The following is a 12,905-nucleotide window of genomic DNA, read 5'->3' on the forward strand; positions in this document are numbered from 1 at the left end:
ACAGACAGCTGTACACATGGGCACATTTTTGGTCCTTCTGTACAAGGCTTTAGAGAAGAGGCTGTGCCTGATCTAACAGCAAGAAGGGAACTTGCAGGAGCAGTGGATCAGACAAGTAAAAGTAAATCTTGAAGTACTGTGGAAGGGAAGAGTTTTACTTTCTTCAGAGTTCAGCTTTAAAACCTCCTGAAAAATGCTAATTGCCTGGCTATCCCAGGCCTCATTAATTTCTAAGACATTCATCCAGGCTAAGCATGTCCATTAGGAAAATCAGATTAAAGCCAACATTCCTGACCTACTTAATTGCATTTTATGCTCTAGAATTTATACATATAGGAAAGAAAAGCATTAAAGCCATCGCTTTGCTAGTTGCCTGGCTGTCTTTTGAACCATTAAGCCTCGTACACAGGATCGGATTTTCCCATGGGAATTGTGTGATGACAGGCTGTTGGCAGAAAATCAGACTGTGTGTATGCTCCATCGGACAATTGTTGTCGGATTTTCCGCAAACAAATGTTGGATCGCAGGTTTTAAAATTTTCCGTGGACAAATGTCTGTTGTCGAATTTTCCGAGCGTGTGTACACAAGTCTGTCGGACAAAAGTCCAAAGTACAAACATGCATGCTCGGAAGCAAGGATGAGCCAGAAGTGGTCGGTCTTGTAAACTAGCGTTCGTAATGGAGAATTAACATTCGTGACGTGCCAAATTATGAAATCTCGAAATGCAGCGCACATTCTCTTCTTCTTTAATGGGATAATAATGAAGCTGCTTTGCTGGTGATACTGATGGAGTTATTGCAAACAAATTTTCAGAGGCTTTTTTTTTCTAGTGATATCAAGAATAATATTATTATGCTTTTTTTTTTTTTTATTTGGGCAAGTTACCAGAACACCATTATCCCGTGGTTTTTAAGATCAAAGATACAACTATGTTGGTGTCACTTGTCAATTTTACATTATTATATTTTTTTAAATGTAACTGCCTACTGCCAAACTGTCATTTGAAGTAAAACATATAGCCAAGTATTATTCTCCACAATGTTTTTATTGTGCATTAAAAAAAAGAAAACAAATTAAATTAGACATGCTATCTACCAATAGAACTTAACCAAAAAGTGCATTCTATGCATCCAAAAATATAGAAAATATACCAAATCAAATCATTATTCAACCAAAAAAATAATGTCAAAGCAATAACTCCAAGGCCAATAATAAATAACACGTTATCTCCTCCGATTCCGTAACATGGCTGGTTGACGAACGGCCGTTCAGAAACAAACTGAAAAGCGCGAAATGAAAAGCGCCAACTAACACTCACCAAACTTCTACTAACACGAAATTAGCAGAAGGAGCCCAAAGGGTGGCGCTAAAGAGCTGAAAAGCAATGTAGTACGTCACTATGTTCGTATTTGTTGGCCGACAATTTCTTGCCATTTGTACGCAAAACAAGTTTGGGCCAAAGCCCTTCGGACAAAAGTCCACGGTTTTGTTGGCCAGCAATCCAATCGTGTGTATGAGGCTTTACTTTCTAAAACACTCACGCAGAATAAGCATCCAAATTAGGACAATTGGAAAAAAATGTGTTTTTCTTTATCTGTATGCTTGCATTTTATGCTCTAGAATTGATATATAGGGAAGAAAATTGTTAAAGCCATTGCTAGTTGCAATGGCTGTCTCTAGCCGCATTACTTTGTAAGACACTAACCCAGAATAAGCATGCAAATTAGTAAAATCAGATGAAAGGCAATATTCCTGATTTGCTTGCTTGCATGCTATATTAGAATATATATAGGAAGAAAGTAGGTAAAGCCACTACTGACCTTTTGAAAATGCCAGTTGGCTGGCTGTCTTTATCCTAATTAGAATTTATCCTCAGAATAAGCATGCAAATTAGGAAAATCAGAATAAAGTCAATATTCTTTATTTACATGCTTGCATTTTATGATCCAGAATATATTAATACTTAATAATACTAGAATATAATCTAATACTTTCTCTGTGTTTTCCTATAGCCAGCACATGTAGTCATGGTGTTGTGAATGTCTGTGCAGTATATATGTAGGAGCCAGGTGACAGAGCACAGACACACATAGTAGCTGCCTCTCTGTACTGCTGTCACATCACAGGCTCACAGTTATACTAAGCCAGGCTTTGTGTTGGGATGTGAGCAGTTCCCAGATCTTTCTGCTGATTGGAGAAGCTCCTGGACAAACCCTCTCTACCTTAATCGGCTTTCTTCTCCTGTACGCGACCCACTTGCAGATTAATCACCTTGGGATCATTCAGTTCTTTCCAGAGAAGACAAGCAAGGGATTTCTCCCTTGCATTAGACCGAGGGAGACCACCAGCAGCTGTCACCTGAGCTGTCAAGTCTCCAGCTGTCCTCAACATGTGGAAGAAGGCTTGGACAACCTCCAGCAGTACCAAGAGTCCTCATCAAGAGGTCAACTTTTAAAGTTTTATCTGTTTCACCTTCTAGTAAGGGCATTATTTTACTTTGGAAGAAGTTAACCCCTTGGTTACAGCCAAACAAGCATGGGAAATCAGTCTGAAAAGCAAGATGTGGACGATCTGTATTTAAGAAAGAGGAACTTCTGATCTGATCAAGGAGACCATCCTTAAAAAAGAAGAGGAAATAGATGAATTCTCCATGGGACAGGCTACTCTTTCTGGAAGACAAAGGAAAGAGAAGGAGACTGCAGAAGAAAGAAATCCTATTAGGTGTATGCTCTTTGGCTTTGATGGGACAGTGGGCTCTTAGCGAAGTAAGGAAGCCATGCACAGGAATATCTCTAATCAAACTTCTGAGACTTCAGGAGATACCCACTATAACTATCTGGCCTTGGTCTTTGGTCTTATACTGATTGTATTTATCATCTGTGGAAATGTCCTAGTGTGTCTTAGTGTCTGTACAGAGAAAGCCCTCAAAACCACCACCAATTATTTTATAGTTAGCCTGGCTGTAGCTGATCTTCTTCTGGCTGTCCTTGTTCTTCCATTATACGTGTATACAGAGGTAAGTGTGCCTTGGGTTGATTTAATAGACTTAGTTTGTACATGTGTGCATTCTATATTTCCTATAAGTTATATGAAGTGCCAAAATAGTTTAACTCGAAAGGAAACAATGTTGCAATGTGCTTGGGTGTTATTTATTTATTTATGTAATGCAAAGTTAAAAAGTATTTAATCATATGAAACTTTGATTTATGCTTGATCGTTATACTTCTGTCTATAGATAAGTTCATTATACCTATGTTCTGTCTAGATCTAGATGAGGGTCATTATATTTTGCTGACTAGATTCATTATTTTTTTTAGTACTTCTGCCTTCATCAGCTGTGAAGCACTGTCTGTTGAATCCTCCAGTAAATTTTTAAGCAGCAATCTATGTTTTAACCACTTCAGCCCCGGAAGATTTTCTCCCTAATGACCAGACCATTTTTTGCGAACCGGCTCTGTGCTGCTTTAACTGACAATTGCGCGGTCGCGCGACGCTGTACCCAAACAAAGTTGACGTCCTTTTTTCCCCCACAAATAGAGCTTTCTTTTGGTGGTATTTTGCACTATAAATAGAAAAAAAACATTAAAAAAAAAAAAACAATATTTTTTACTTTTTGCTATAACAAATATCCAAAATAAAATGTAAAAAAACAAATTTTTTCAGGCCAATATATATTCTTCTACATATTTTTGGTTTGCGCAAAAAGTTATAGCATCTACAAAATAGGGGATAGATTTTTGGCATTTTTTTTTTTTTTTTTTTTACTAATAATGGCGGTGATCGCGATTTTTAGCGGGACTGCGACATTGCGGCGGACTAGTCCGACACTTTTGACACTTTTTTGGGACCAGTGACATTTATACAGCGATCAGTGCTATAAAAATGCACTGATTACTGTATAAATGACATTGGCAGGGAAGGGATTAACACTAGGTGGCGATCAAGGGGTTAAATGTGTTCCCTGGGAGGTTCCCTGGGGGATGGCACTGACTGGGAGTAGAGAGTAGATCGCTGTTCCTAATCACTAGGAACAGACGATCACTCTGTATTTCCCTGTCAGAACAGGGATCTGTTTGTTTATATTAACAGATCCCTCTCCTGGCTCTCTGTGGAGCAATCACGGGTGGCCGGCAGGCATCGTGACCTCAAGCCACGAGCACCAGCTCCCCCGCCGCGCAGCGGGTGCGCCCACGCCCGCTATAGCTCTTAAAGGAGCCAACGTATGGAGCCAAGGCATGCATGAGGAAGGGTCCCAGCATGGTCCTGATACATTGCTTTTTTATGTGATCATTCAAGAATAAAAAGCTTTGCACTTTGAAACAAGCTGGTTGGTGACATATTTCATCCATGTTCTACACTGTGACCAGTTAGGGGTGATTGTAGCACCCTTTTAATCACATTGTTGATTCCAGTATGGTGTGCAAGGTTATTATACCATATTCATGGTTTCAAGGGGACAGAAAGCTCCCCCCATCCTCATACCTTAGGCAGGTCATACACAGTTCAAATTTCAGCCAGTTCAGCAGGAACCAGACGAGATTCAAACTGTGTTTGGGCAGGCTGAATGTACTAAGTTGATCGATCAACTTGAGTACAACCAGCATACCGGGTTTTACCTGCGATTATCGCTAGTAGCTGCTATAGCCGCTAGCAGTAATCACTGTCTTCTCCCAGCGGTGATGGCTTCCCCTGCCCCCCCCCCCGCAGTTAGAAGGCAATAGCCCAGCAGAAGGGATTTTGGCATCAACACTGTGTTGATGGGGGAATTGAGCAAATTTCTTTTCAATTCACTCCATGTATGGCCGGCCTAATAATATTAAATAGCACATTACATTTGAGAACCTGAGTTTGCTATTGATACTGTCTGGCCTGCCCATATTTGAATAATGCTTCACTCAGGATTCTGCATTTGCGCCAGCGGTCAAGTGCAGGTTAAAATGACCAGACTTTGAGGCTTACACATAGACAGATACTCTGTTATACTCAGTAGAGAAAGTTGGCTCATAGGCGATAAGTACTGCAGAAAGCAGACTCAAGAGATGGTGAATTGCTAACCATAAAAAGCTGAATAGTGTCTCTATCAAACACTGATTATTCGTTTTGGAATGCTATTTATTATATTGCAGCAGAGGGTGAGGGCCATATGGATCTTTATGAGCCTAAATAATTTCTATGCATAGTTTGCTAAATATATGTGTACATTGGGCAGTCATAGTAACTATATATATTTGAGCTGCATTTTCTTATTAATGAGCTTGCACAGTGAAAGTGCGTCACTGCTCCTCTGTCCCATTGCAAGTCACATCTGACCAGACTAGAAGCAGTGGATTCTATGACTATCGGTTCCTGAGTTTATATCAGCAGTCTTTAAACAGAGATGTTGATTACATAGTAGGTGAGGTTGAAAAAAGACACAAGTCCATCAAGTCCAACCTATGTGTGTGATTATGTGTCAGTATTACATTACATATCCCTGTATATTGCGGTCATTCAGGTGATTATCTAATAGTTTCTTGAAGCTATCAATGCTCCCCGCTGAGACCACCACCTGTGGAAGGGAATTCCACATCCTTGCCGCTCTTACAGTAAAGAACCCTCTACGTAGTTTAAGGTTAAACCTCTTTTCTTCTAATTTAATGAGTGGCCACGAGTCTTGTTAAACTCTCTTCTGCGAAAAAGTTTTATTTCTATCGTAGGGTCACCAGTATGTTATTTGTATATTGAAATCATATCCCCTCTCAAGCGTCTCTTCTCCAGAGAGAATAAGTTCAGTGCTCGCAACCTTTCCTCATAACTAAGATCCTCCAGACCCTTTATTAGCTTTGTTGCCCTTCTTTGTACTCGCTCCATTTCCAGTACGTCCCTCCTGAGGACTGGTGCCCAGAACTGGACAGCATACTCCAGGTGCGGGCGGACCAAAGTCTGTATATCACGGATTACATACCGTGATATACAGATGACCACTAGAGGGAACCTTTATTAATATAAATATGGAACAGCAAGCAGGCAAACTGGAAATCATGTCAAAAAATATTTCCAGGTAATCGTTAAAAAGATAACTTAAACTCTCTACTTACTTCATAGTCTCCCTTTAACACCGAGTGGTACAAGGTATTTTACAGGCACACAGAAAACTTTGGGGCTAGTTTATAAAAACATGAGGTGGTAAGGCAGATACATTGCCTACAGCAACCAGTTTGTTTTTAGTGTTCATTTTTATAGCACAGATATATGAATGGAAGCACCTTTCCCATACTATAGGCTTTTTTCCCTTGGTTCAGTTTTTTTAAATAAATCAGAAAGTAGGCGGCTAAATATGACCCAAAGGCAGGTCTTTAGATGTGTGTTCATCTTGTGACAGTGATATCATAAATTATTCATAGCATGATTAATAAAAATATTAGTATATAGGATTAAGCAATTTCCTGGAATCACCAATGCCATTGGGTCATCACAAACCTTTAAGGGCGAATGGATAAGTAATCAGAAAAATTGCAGGAGTGGATGAACATATGCATGTTAATTATTTTAAGGGCCTGTGGTGTTGCTTAAAATTGGTTCTCATTTTACCTTCTATCACAAAATACTGTGGTTTGCAGAAACTGGCACTGTGTTCCGGGCCACAGGTATTGGGTGATCATTGCTCAGTAAAGAAGAATTGCCTATGGGCTATCTTAGAGCTTATCACACAAAAGGCTAATGATTCAGTAAATAAAAAGGCTACTTTCCAGAGAAAATAATAATTCCAGGGATGCATGCTCACAGAATACAAACATTGGGGTTGATTTACTAAAACTGGAGAGTGTAGAATATGGTGCAGCTGTGCATTGTAGCCAATCAGCTTCTAACTACTACTGGGAGACAGAAGACTGTTTAGGGGTCAGACATTTTCAGATCTGCAATCCATTGCCATATATATTAAAAGGTATGTATAAATACAACTTTATTTTTTTTTTTTTACAATACAAAGATGAAAAAAAAAGTATTTTGCTGAGAACTTGTAAGATTTCACAAAATCTTGCCTGTTAGAGAACAGATCTCCCTGAAAGGCACTGGTGACATAGCTTTCCCAGGGTGCATCTATGAGGCCCTAGCTACATCACCAGTGCTTTCATGGACCAGGATGTACCAAGTCATCAAAGATATGTAACAGAAAATTACATTTTTTGTATAAAACAAATAACTGCAATATAGGTTCATATCAGCCTACAGAGCTGTAGGCTGATATGATTTGAAAAACTGTGAAAGGTCCACTTTGAAGTGTGAAAAACCAAAATGTAACAGTTTTTCTCTAGAATAGAAAGGGAGGATAAATCTGCCAACTGTGACAACCAGTGGCAGCCCGTAATGCAGGGCACAGGGACGCCGTCCCCCCTATCCATGCGTCCGGCCCCCTAATCTACATGCGGAGCACTGGACACATGGATTCCAATGTTTTTTTTTAAGCATGTGATTAGAGACTGAGGCTCTAATTGGCTTAAAAAAAAGGGTGGGCTCTGAGCGCAGAGCACTGCGCCCCAAACCCATCCAGTTGTGTGACAATAGCAAATGAATATTTGCTATTGTCACATTAATTCTTCTCCTGGCCAATCAGGAAGCGGGTCCTGAGACTACTTTCTGGATATGCCGAAAGGAGAAGCGATCCTATTGGCCTAGGAGGAGGAGGGAGGAGACGAGGAGGAGACACAAGGGAAGCCCAACTGACCCACCAGCCGCCACTAGAAGATGAAGTGGAGCCACAGAGGCCAGGACACAGAGGAGATGGAAGGGGAAGCCGCAGCCAGCGGGCACCCTCCAACATGTCAGTCCAGGGGCAGCACAGGGTAAGTGAGCCAGCGATTGGGGGCTGGAGGGGGATGGTGGGGGGGAGGGGTACGCGGTCAGGTCTGTCTGCTGCCCCCCCCCTCTCCTCTCCGACCGACGGAGCACCAGCCGCCACGTCCTGTTGCATCCATTAAATGTGAAGGCAAAGTTCCTCAATGGGATGCAGACAGAAAAAAATAAACTGACAGCGCTTCTAACCCTTGCTATCCAAAACGCAAGTCTTGTTTACACTTTTATGACTGAATGGTTTTAATTTATCATCCTTGGCTCTTGGCTACTGGTAATATATTCCATCAGAGGAGTACTTTGCATGCTGTGTAGTTCAGGCTTCTTTCTGTGCTTTTCATTAAAATTATTAGCCGATATCCCACCAGCAAGTTTTTCGAAAGCTGCATTAAATTTCTAACACACAAAGCTTAATAATGAAATACTCGACAGTTTGCTATACAGCGTGCATTTCTAAAGGATTCGATTTTCTGCTATGGGGCAAAACAGACTGTTTACACACAGTAGTTTGATAAGTTCCCAGCATTTATATTTTCTCCATTGTAGATATATTATTTATGACTGTGTGCAAAAGTGTAACTGTCCTTCCCCAAGCCCCAGTACAATGTAGTTGTAGTTGCCCTTCCCCAGTGACCTCACCACACACATATATATTTGGAACCACTTCCCATATACTATAGGTATGTACAGTATATTAAAAAAGTATTGGGACGCCTGTCTTTACACACACATGACCTTTAAAGGCATCCCAGTCTTAGTCCGTAGGGTTCAATATTGCGTTGGCCCACCCTTTGCGGCTATAACAGCTTCAACTCTTCTGAGAAGGCTGTCCACAAGGTTTAGGAGTGTGTCTATGGGAATGTTTGACCTTCTTCCAGAAGTGCATTTGTGAGGTCAGGCTCTGACAGCAAAAGTTTTTGTTTTTTTCAGCAAAAAAAGGTTTAAACAATATAGGGGAAAAAGCAGAATGCTGTAAGCACCCTTAGAAGTGTTACACATTTTTCCCAACCAATGTAAGTACTTTTGCTGCACACTCCCATACTTTTGGCCTACATATACATGTGAGAAAAATATAACTAGAGGCATGAGTAGTCAGAACAAAGGGGTTGATTTACTAAAGGCAAATAGGTTGTGCACTTTGCAAAGTTGCTCCAGAAGCTTAGTAATTGAGCAGAAGCTCTGCTGACTTCCATTATCCAATCATGTGCAAGCAAAAATGCAGTTTTTTAAAAATTTTCCTTGCATGTGATTGGGTACTCTTTGCAAAACGTTACCTCATTTACTAAGTTCTGGAGCAACTGCTATTGGAAAGTGCACAGCCTATTTGCCTTTAGTAAATAAACCCCATATACTCAAAACAGACTTTCACCCTCCACACCCACTTTCTTTTATTTAACTCATCTCCCTCCTCTTTTACAATTGAAATGTGTTTATTTTTAAAGTGGTTGTAAACCGTTTTGTGTGACATTTACCTATAGGTAAGCCTAGAATAAGGCTTACCTATAGGTAGTGGAAATATCTCCTAAACGTGCTCCGTTTAGAAGATATTTCACTTGTAGTGCACCAATGTCATCATCAGCGCATGAGCTGTGAAGAAACGGACCGCCGCGCTGTTTCTTCCCCCAGCGTGTGCCGTGACTGACGGCTCCCACGTGCATGCGCAGAAGTGACATCATGCGACTCCGGCTAATCACGGAGCCTGAGTCCGCGGCCCTGGAAGGAAGAGGGACGAAGATGGACGTGGCCTGCACAAGGGACAGCGTGGGCTTTTATTTGTAGGTAAGTGTCATATAATGGGCTAGTATGCGATGCATACTAGCCCATTATTCTTTTAATTTGCAGGCCTTGTGGGGAGCAAAAGAGGAAGTAAAACCCATCAGGGTTTACTTCCTCTTTAACCTTATTCAGGAAACACATTCCTGCACTTCCTGTATTCTTGCCTGTATTATTTATTATTTAATGTATGATTTGAGATATGTTGCTAAGACCAAGTGTAGAGACCATTGGTTTCTTCTCATTGGCATTGGTGCAATCAGTTTTAATGCTTAGAACCATGCTAGCGCTAGTTGTATGTATCCAAAATTTACACCAAATATATGTTTAGGTAAAATGTGCTATTATGATCTACTTTTCAATAACTCTAACGCCTGACCTCTATTTTCTTTTCTGGCAGTGTTATAAAAAAAAAAATACAAAACTATTATGTTACTTTGTATGCCAGTCACCTCTACTTGTACATCACTTGCAAATTGCTGTGCTGCCAAATATTGTTGATTGTGCGATGCGGGAACCCTGCAAATCCACTGCAGGTTCCCGCATCGCACCCGACTGGCAAGGCAGTTCACACTGCCATATGCGACCTGCGGTGAGTGTCAATACATTGTTAATGACACCCCCCATTTCAGCTCGCATATCGCACTGCGAACTGACAGTTCGGAGATGAATGGGATTGCATGGGTGTTCACACCCATGCGATCCAATTTTGGTGCCGACAAAAAAAGGGTCCTGTGCGAGTTTGGTCTGAATGCGATGCAAATTCAGCCATACTATCTGTATGGCTGAAATCGCATTGCACGGACATCGCATGTGATTTGCACTGCAGTGCGGTGCAAATCACATGCCATCTCGCACCGCACACTGGTGTGAACCAACACTCAGTTTGCGATGAACTGTTAAAATAACCTCACGCCTTTTTCTATTATTGTCAAATATGGTAATTACATTAATATGCTGGGCCAATATGAGCTAGGAAGAATCCGCCAGACATGATTTTATCTTCATTAGTGAGAGCTTTCTATTCTAGTTACTTGAATTTGGTGCTATAAAGTGTATGAAATATTCCAAATATTTAAAGAAAAGCAATGACTGATGAATGTGTGAAATCAATCCTATTTGTACTGATAATCATTATACAGTGTTTACCATTAACTAATTTAAACTCATCCATTCATTCCTAATCAGGGTTCCTCTAGAGCAGGGGTAGGCAACCTTGGCCCTCCAGCTGTGGTGTAACTACAAATCCCATCATGCCTCTACCTTTAGAAGTCATGCCTGTGATTGTCAGGGTCTTGCAATGTCTCATGGGACTTGTAGTTTCAAAACAGCTCGAGGGCTGAGGTTGCCGACCCCTGCTCTAGAGGTTGCAAGGGGTTCCTTGAGCTATGACTGAGTCAGCAGTACATTTTTCCTACTGACCCCTGATTTTTGATATTAGGAACGGTTCCCTGAGACCTGAAAATTCTTTCAAGGGTGAAAAGCTGCTCTAGAGCATTTCCTCACTTGTCTGTCTCAGTGACCTTTGTAAAAACAGTTTTGCCTGGAGTTCCACTTTAATTGATTAAATTAAACACATGAATACATTATCCTACGTACACCCTCTGCTAGCAAATTAGTTTACCAAGCCAAGATCTAATGGGAGGTGAATGTGCAGGACCTAGATGACACAGAGTGGGAAGAAATATTGGATGACTACAAGCTGGTCTCTCCCAGGGTCTCAGATCGTTTAATGCAGCTGAATATTTTACATAGAGCGTACCTGAATCTAGATTGTGAATCTAGATACCACCTCACTCATAGTCCATTGTGCTCACTCTGCTTCAATGCATCTGGCACCTTTTACCATCTGATATGGGCAGTGCCAATGATACAGACATTTTGGGGTTGATTTACTAAAACTGAAGAGTGCAAAATCTGGTGCAGAAAAACCAATCAGCGTCCAGGTTTTATTGCCAAAGCTTAATTGAACAAGTTAGAAGCTGATTGACCATCATGCACAGCTGCAAAAGATTCTGAGTGCTCTAGTTTTAGTAGATCTCCCCCTTAAGCCTTGTACACACAGTACGATTGTTGGCAGGGGCTTGTCTGTTGACAGACTGTTGTCCAAAAATCTTACCATTAGTACGCTCCTTTTGACAATTGTTTTCCTGTTGGATAACAGGCTAGTAAATTTTCGGCGGATAACAACTTGACGTCTGATTTTAGTATGGTCGGTACACAAATCCGTCACACAAAAGTCCAAAGTACAAACACGCATGCTCAGAATCAATGCTCACCAAATTTAAAATTAGCAGAAGGGGCCCAAAGGGTGGCGCACAAAAGCTGAAACTCCTTGTAGAACGTCACTACGTTTGTGTTTGTGGCAAGACAATTGTGTACCATTAGTATGCAAGACAAGATCCTGGCACACGCACTTAAGACAAAAATCAGACGCTTTGTTGTCCAACAAACGTACCTTGTGTACGAGGCTTTAGGCTCCACATAATCCAACTTCTGCATGACCAAATGGGTTCCCCACTGACACAAAACCCTAAACAGTGTTTACTTGGTCTCTTTCTTGATAAATACTTGACAATATGTCTGCAAGAAAGGTGATAGCTTGTACCTGGATGCAGCCACTCCCCCCTACATTTCAATCCAGATTAGTAAACGTATACTCTACTCTTCCATACAAAAAAAACTGATATACAGTATAGACACAGAGGCTATAGCTCCAAATACAATAAAATTTGGGATCAATGGTTGGAACACTCAAACACTTGTGTATGAACAGCTGGCTTGACTTACTTAAGTTTCCTTATTCTGGACACCAGATGCTGCTCCTCTCTCCTTATTCAAGTTGACTTACTTACAGGAATTGGGCTGAGACAACTGAGTCATCTTCTGATTAGCTGCCACTGTCCTTAGCTGTGTAGATGCTCTGTGATTACATGTATGTACCCCTCCTCCCTACATTTTTTTATTATGCCATTCCACATTTGTGTATTGTTATATGCATAGTATCTTATCTGCTCTATATGTGCTGTGTATGCCTGCTCTGACTCTGTCTCCATTAAACACTGTTCCAGTCTCAATGGTCTAGCATTTCTCCACCTTATTGAACAAAAATTATATTGAAGTATGGCACTTTTGGTTTCACTGCAATGTGTAATGTCGCTATGTTTCTGTACATGTTACTTTTAATAAAGACCTTATTTTTTTTAAACATAAAAAAGTCAAACACATGAGCTCTGTAGAATACTAGCAAAAAGTTAAGCGATTAAGCTCTCAGCATCCTGGCCTTTTCTTCCAGCCTCTGT

General features: G+C 40.8%; 1 protein-coding gene across 1 annotated transcript in view; it reads left to right on the forward strand.

Annotated features, from left to right (window-relative positions):
• The first annotated feature begins 2,096 nt into the window (after nucleotides 1-2,096).
• DRD4 (dopamine receptor D4) overlaps nucleotides 2,097-12,905 on the forward strand; it is a 189,810-nt gene continuing 179,001 nt past the window's right edge. The window contains exon 1 of the mRNA XM_073604924.1: nucleotides 2,097-3,016. Within this exon, the coding sequence (XP_073461025.1) occupies nucleotides 2,777-3,016 (240 nt within the window). The 5' untranslated portion in view covers nucleotides 2,097-2,776. The remainder of the gene's footprint in view (nucleotides 3,017-12,905) is intronic.

The sequence above is a fragment of the Aquarana catesbeiana genome, linkage group LG11, assembly GCF_042186555.1.
Source record: "Aquarana catesbeiana isolate 2022-GZ linkage group LG11, ASM4218655v1, whole genome shotgun sequence".
Classification (NCBI taxonomy): domain Eukaryota; kingdom Metazoa; phylum Chordata; class Amphibia; order Anura; family Ranidae; genus Aquarana; species Aquarana catesbeiana.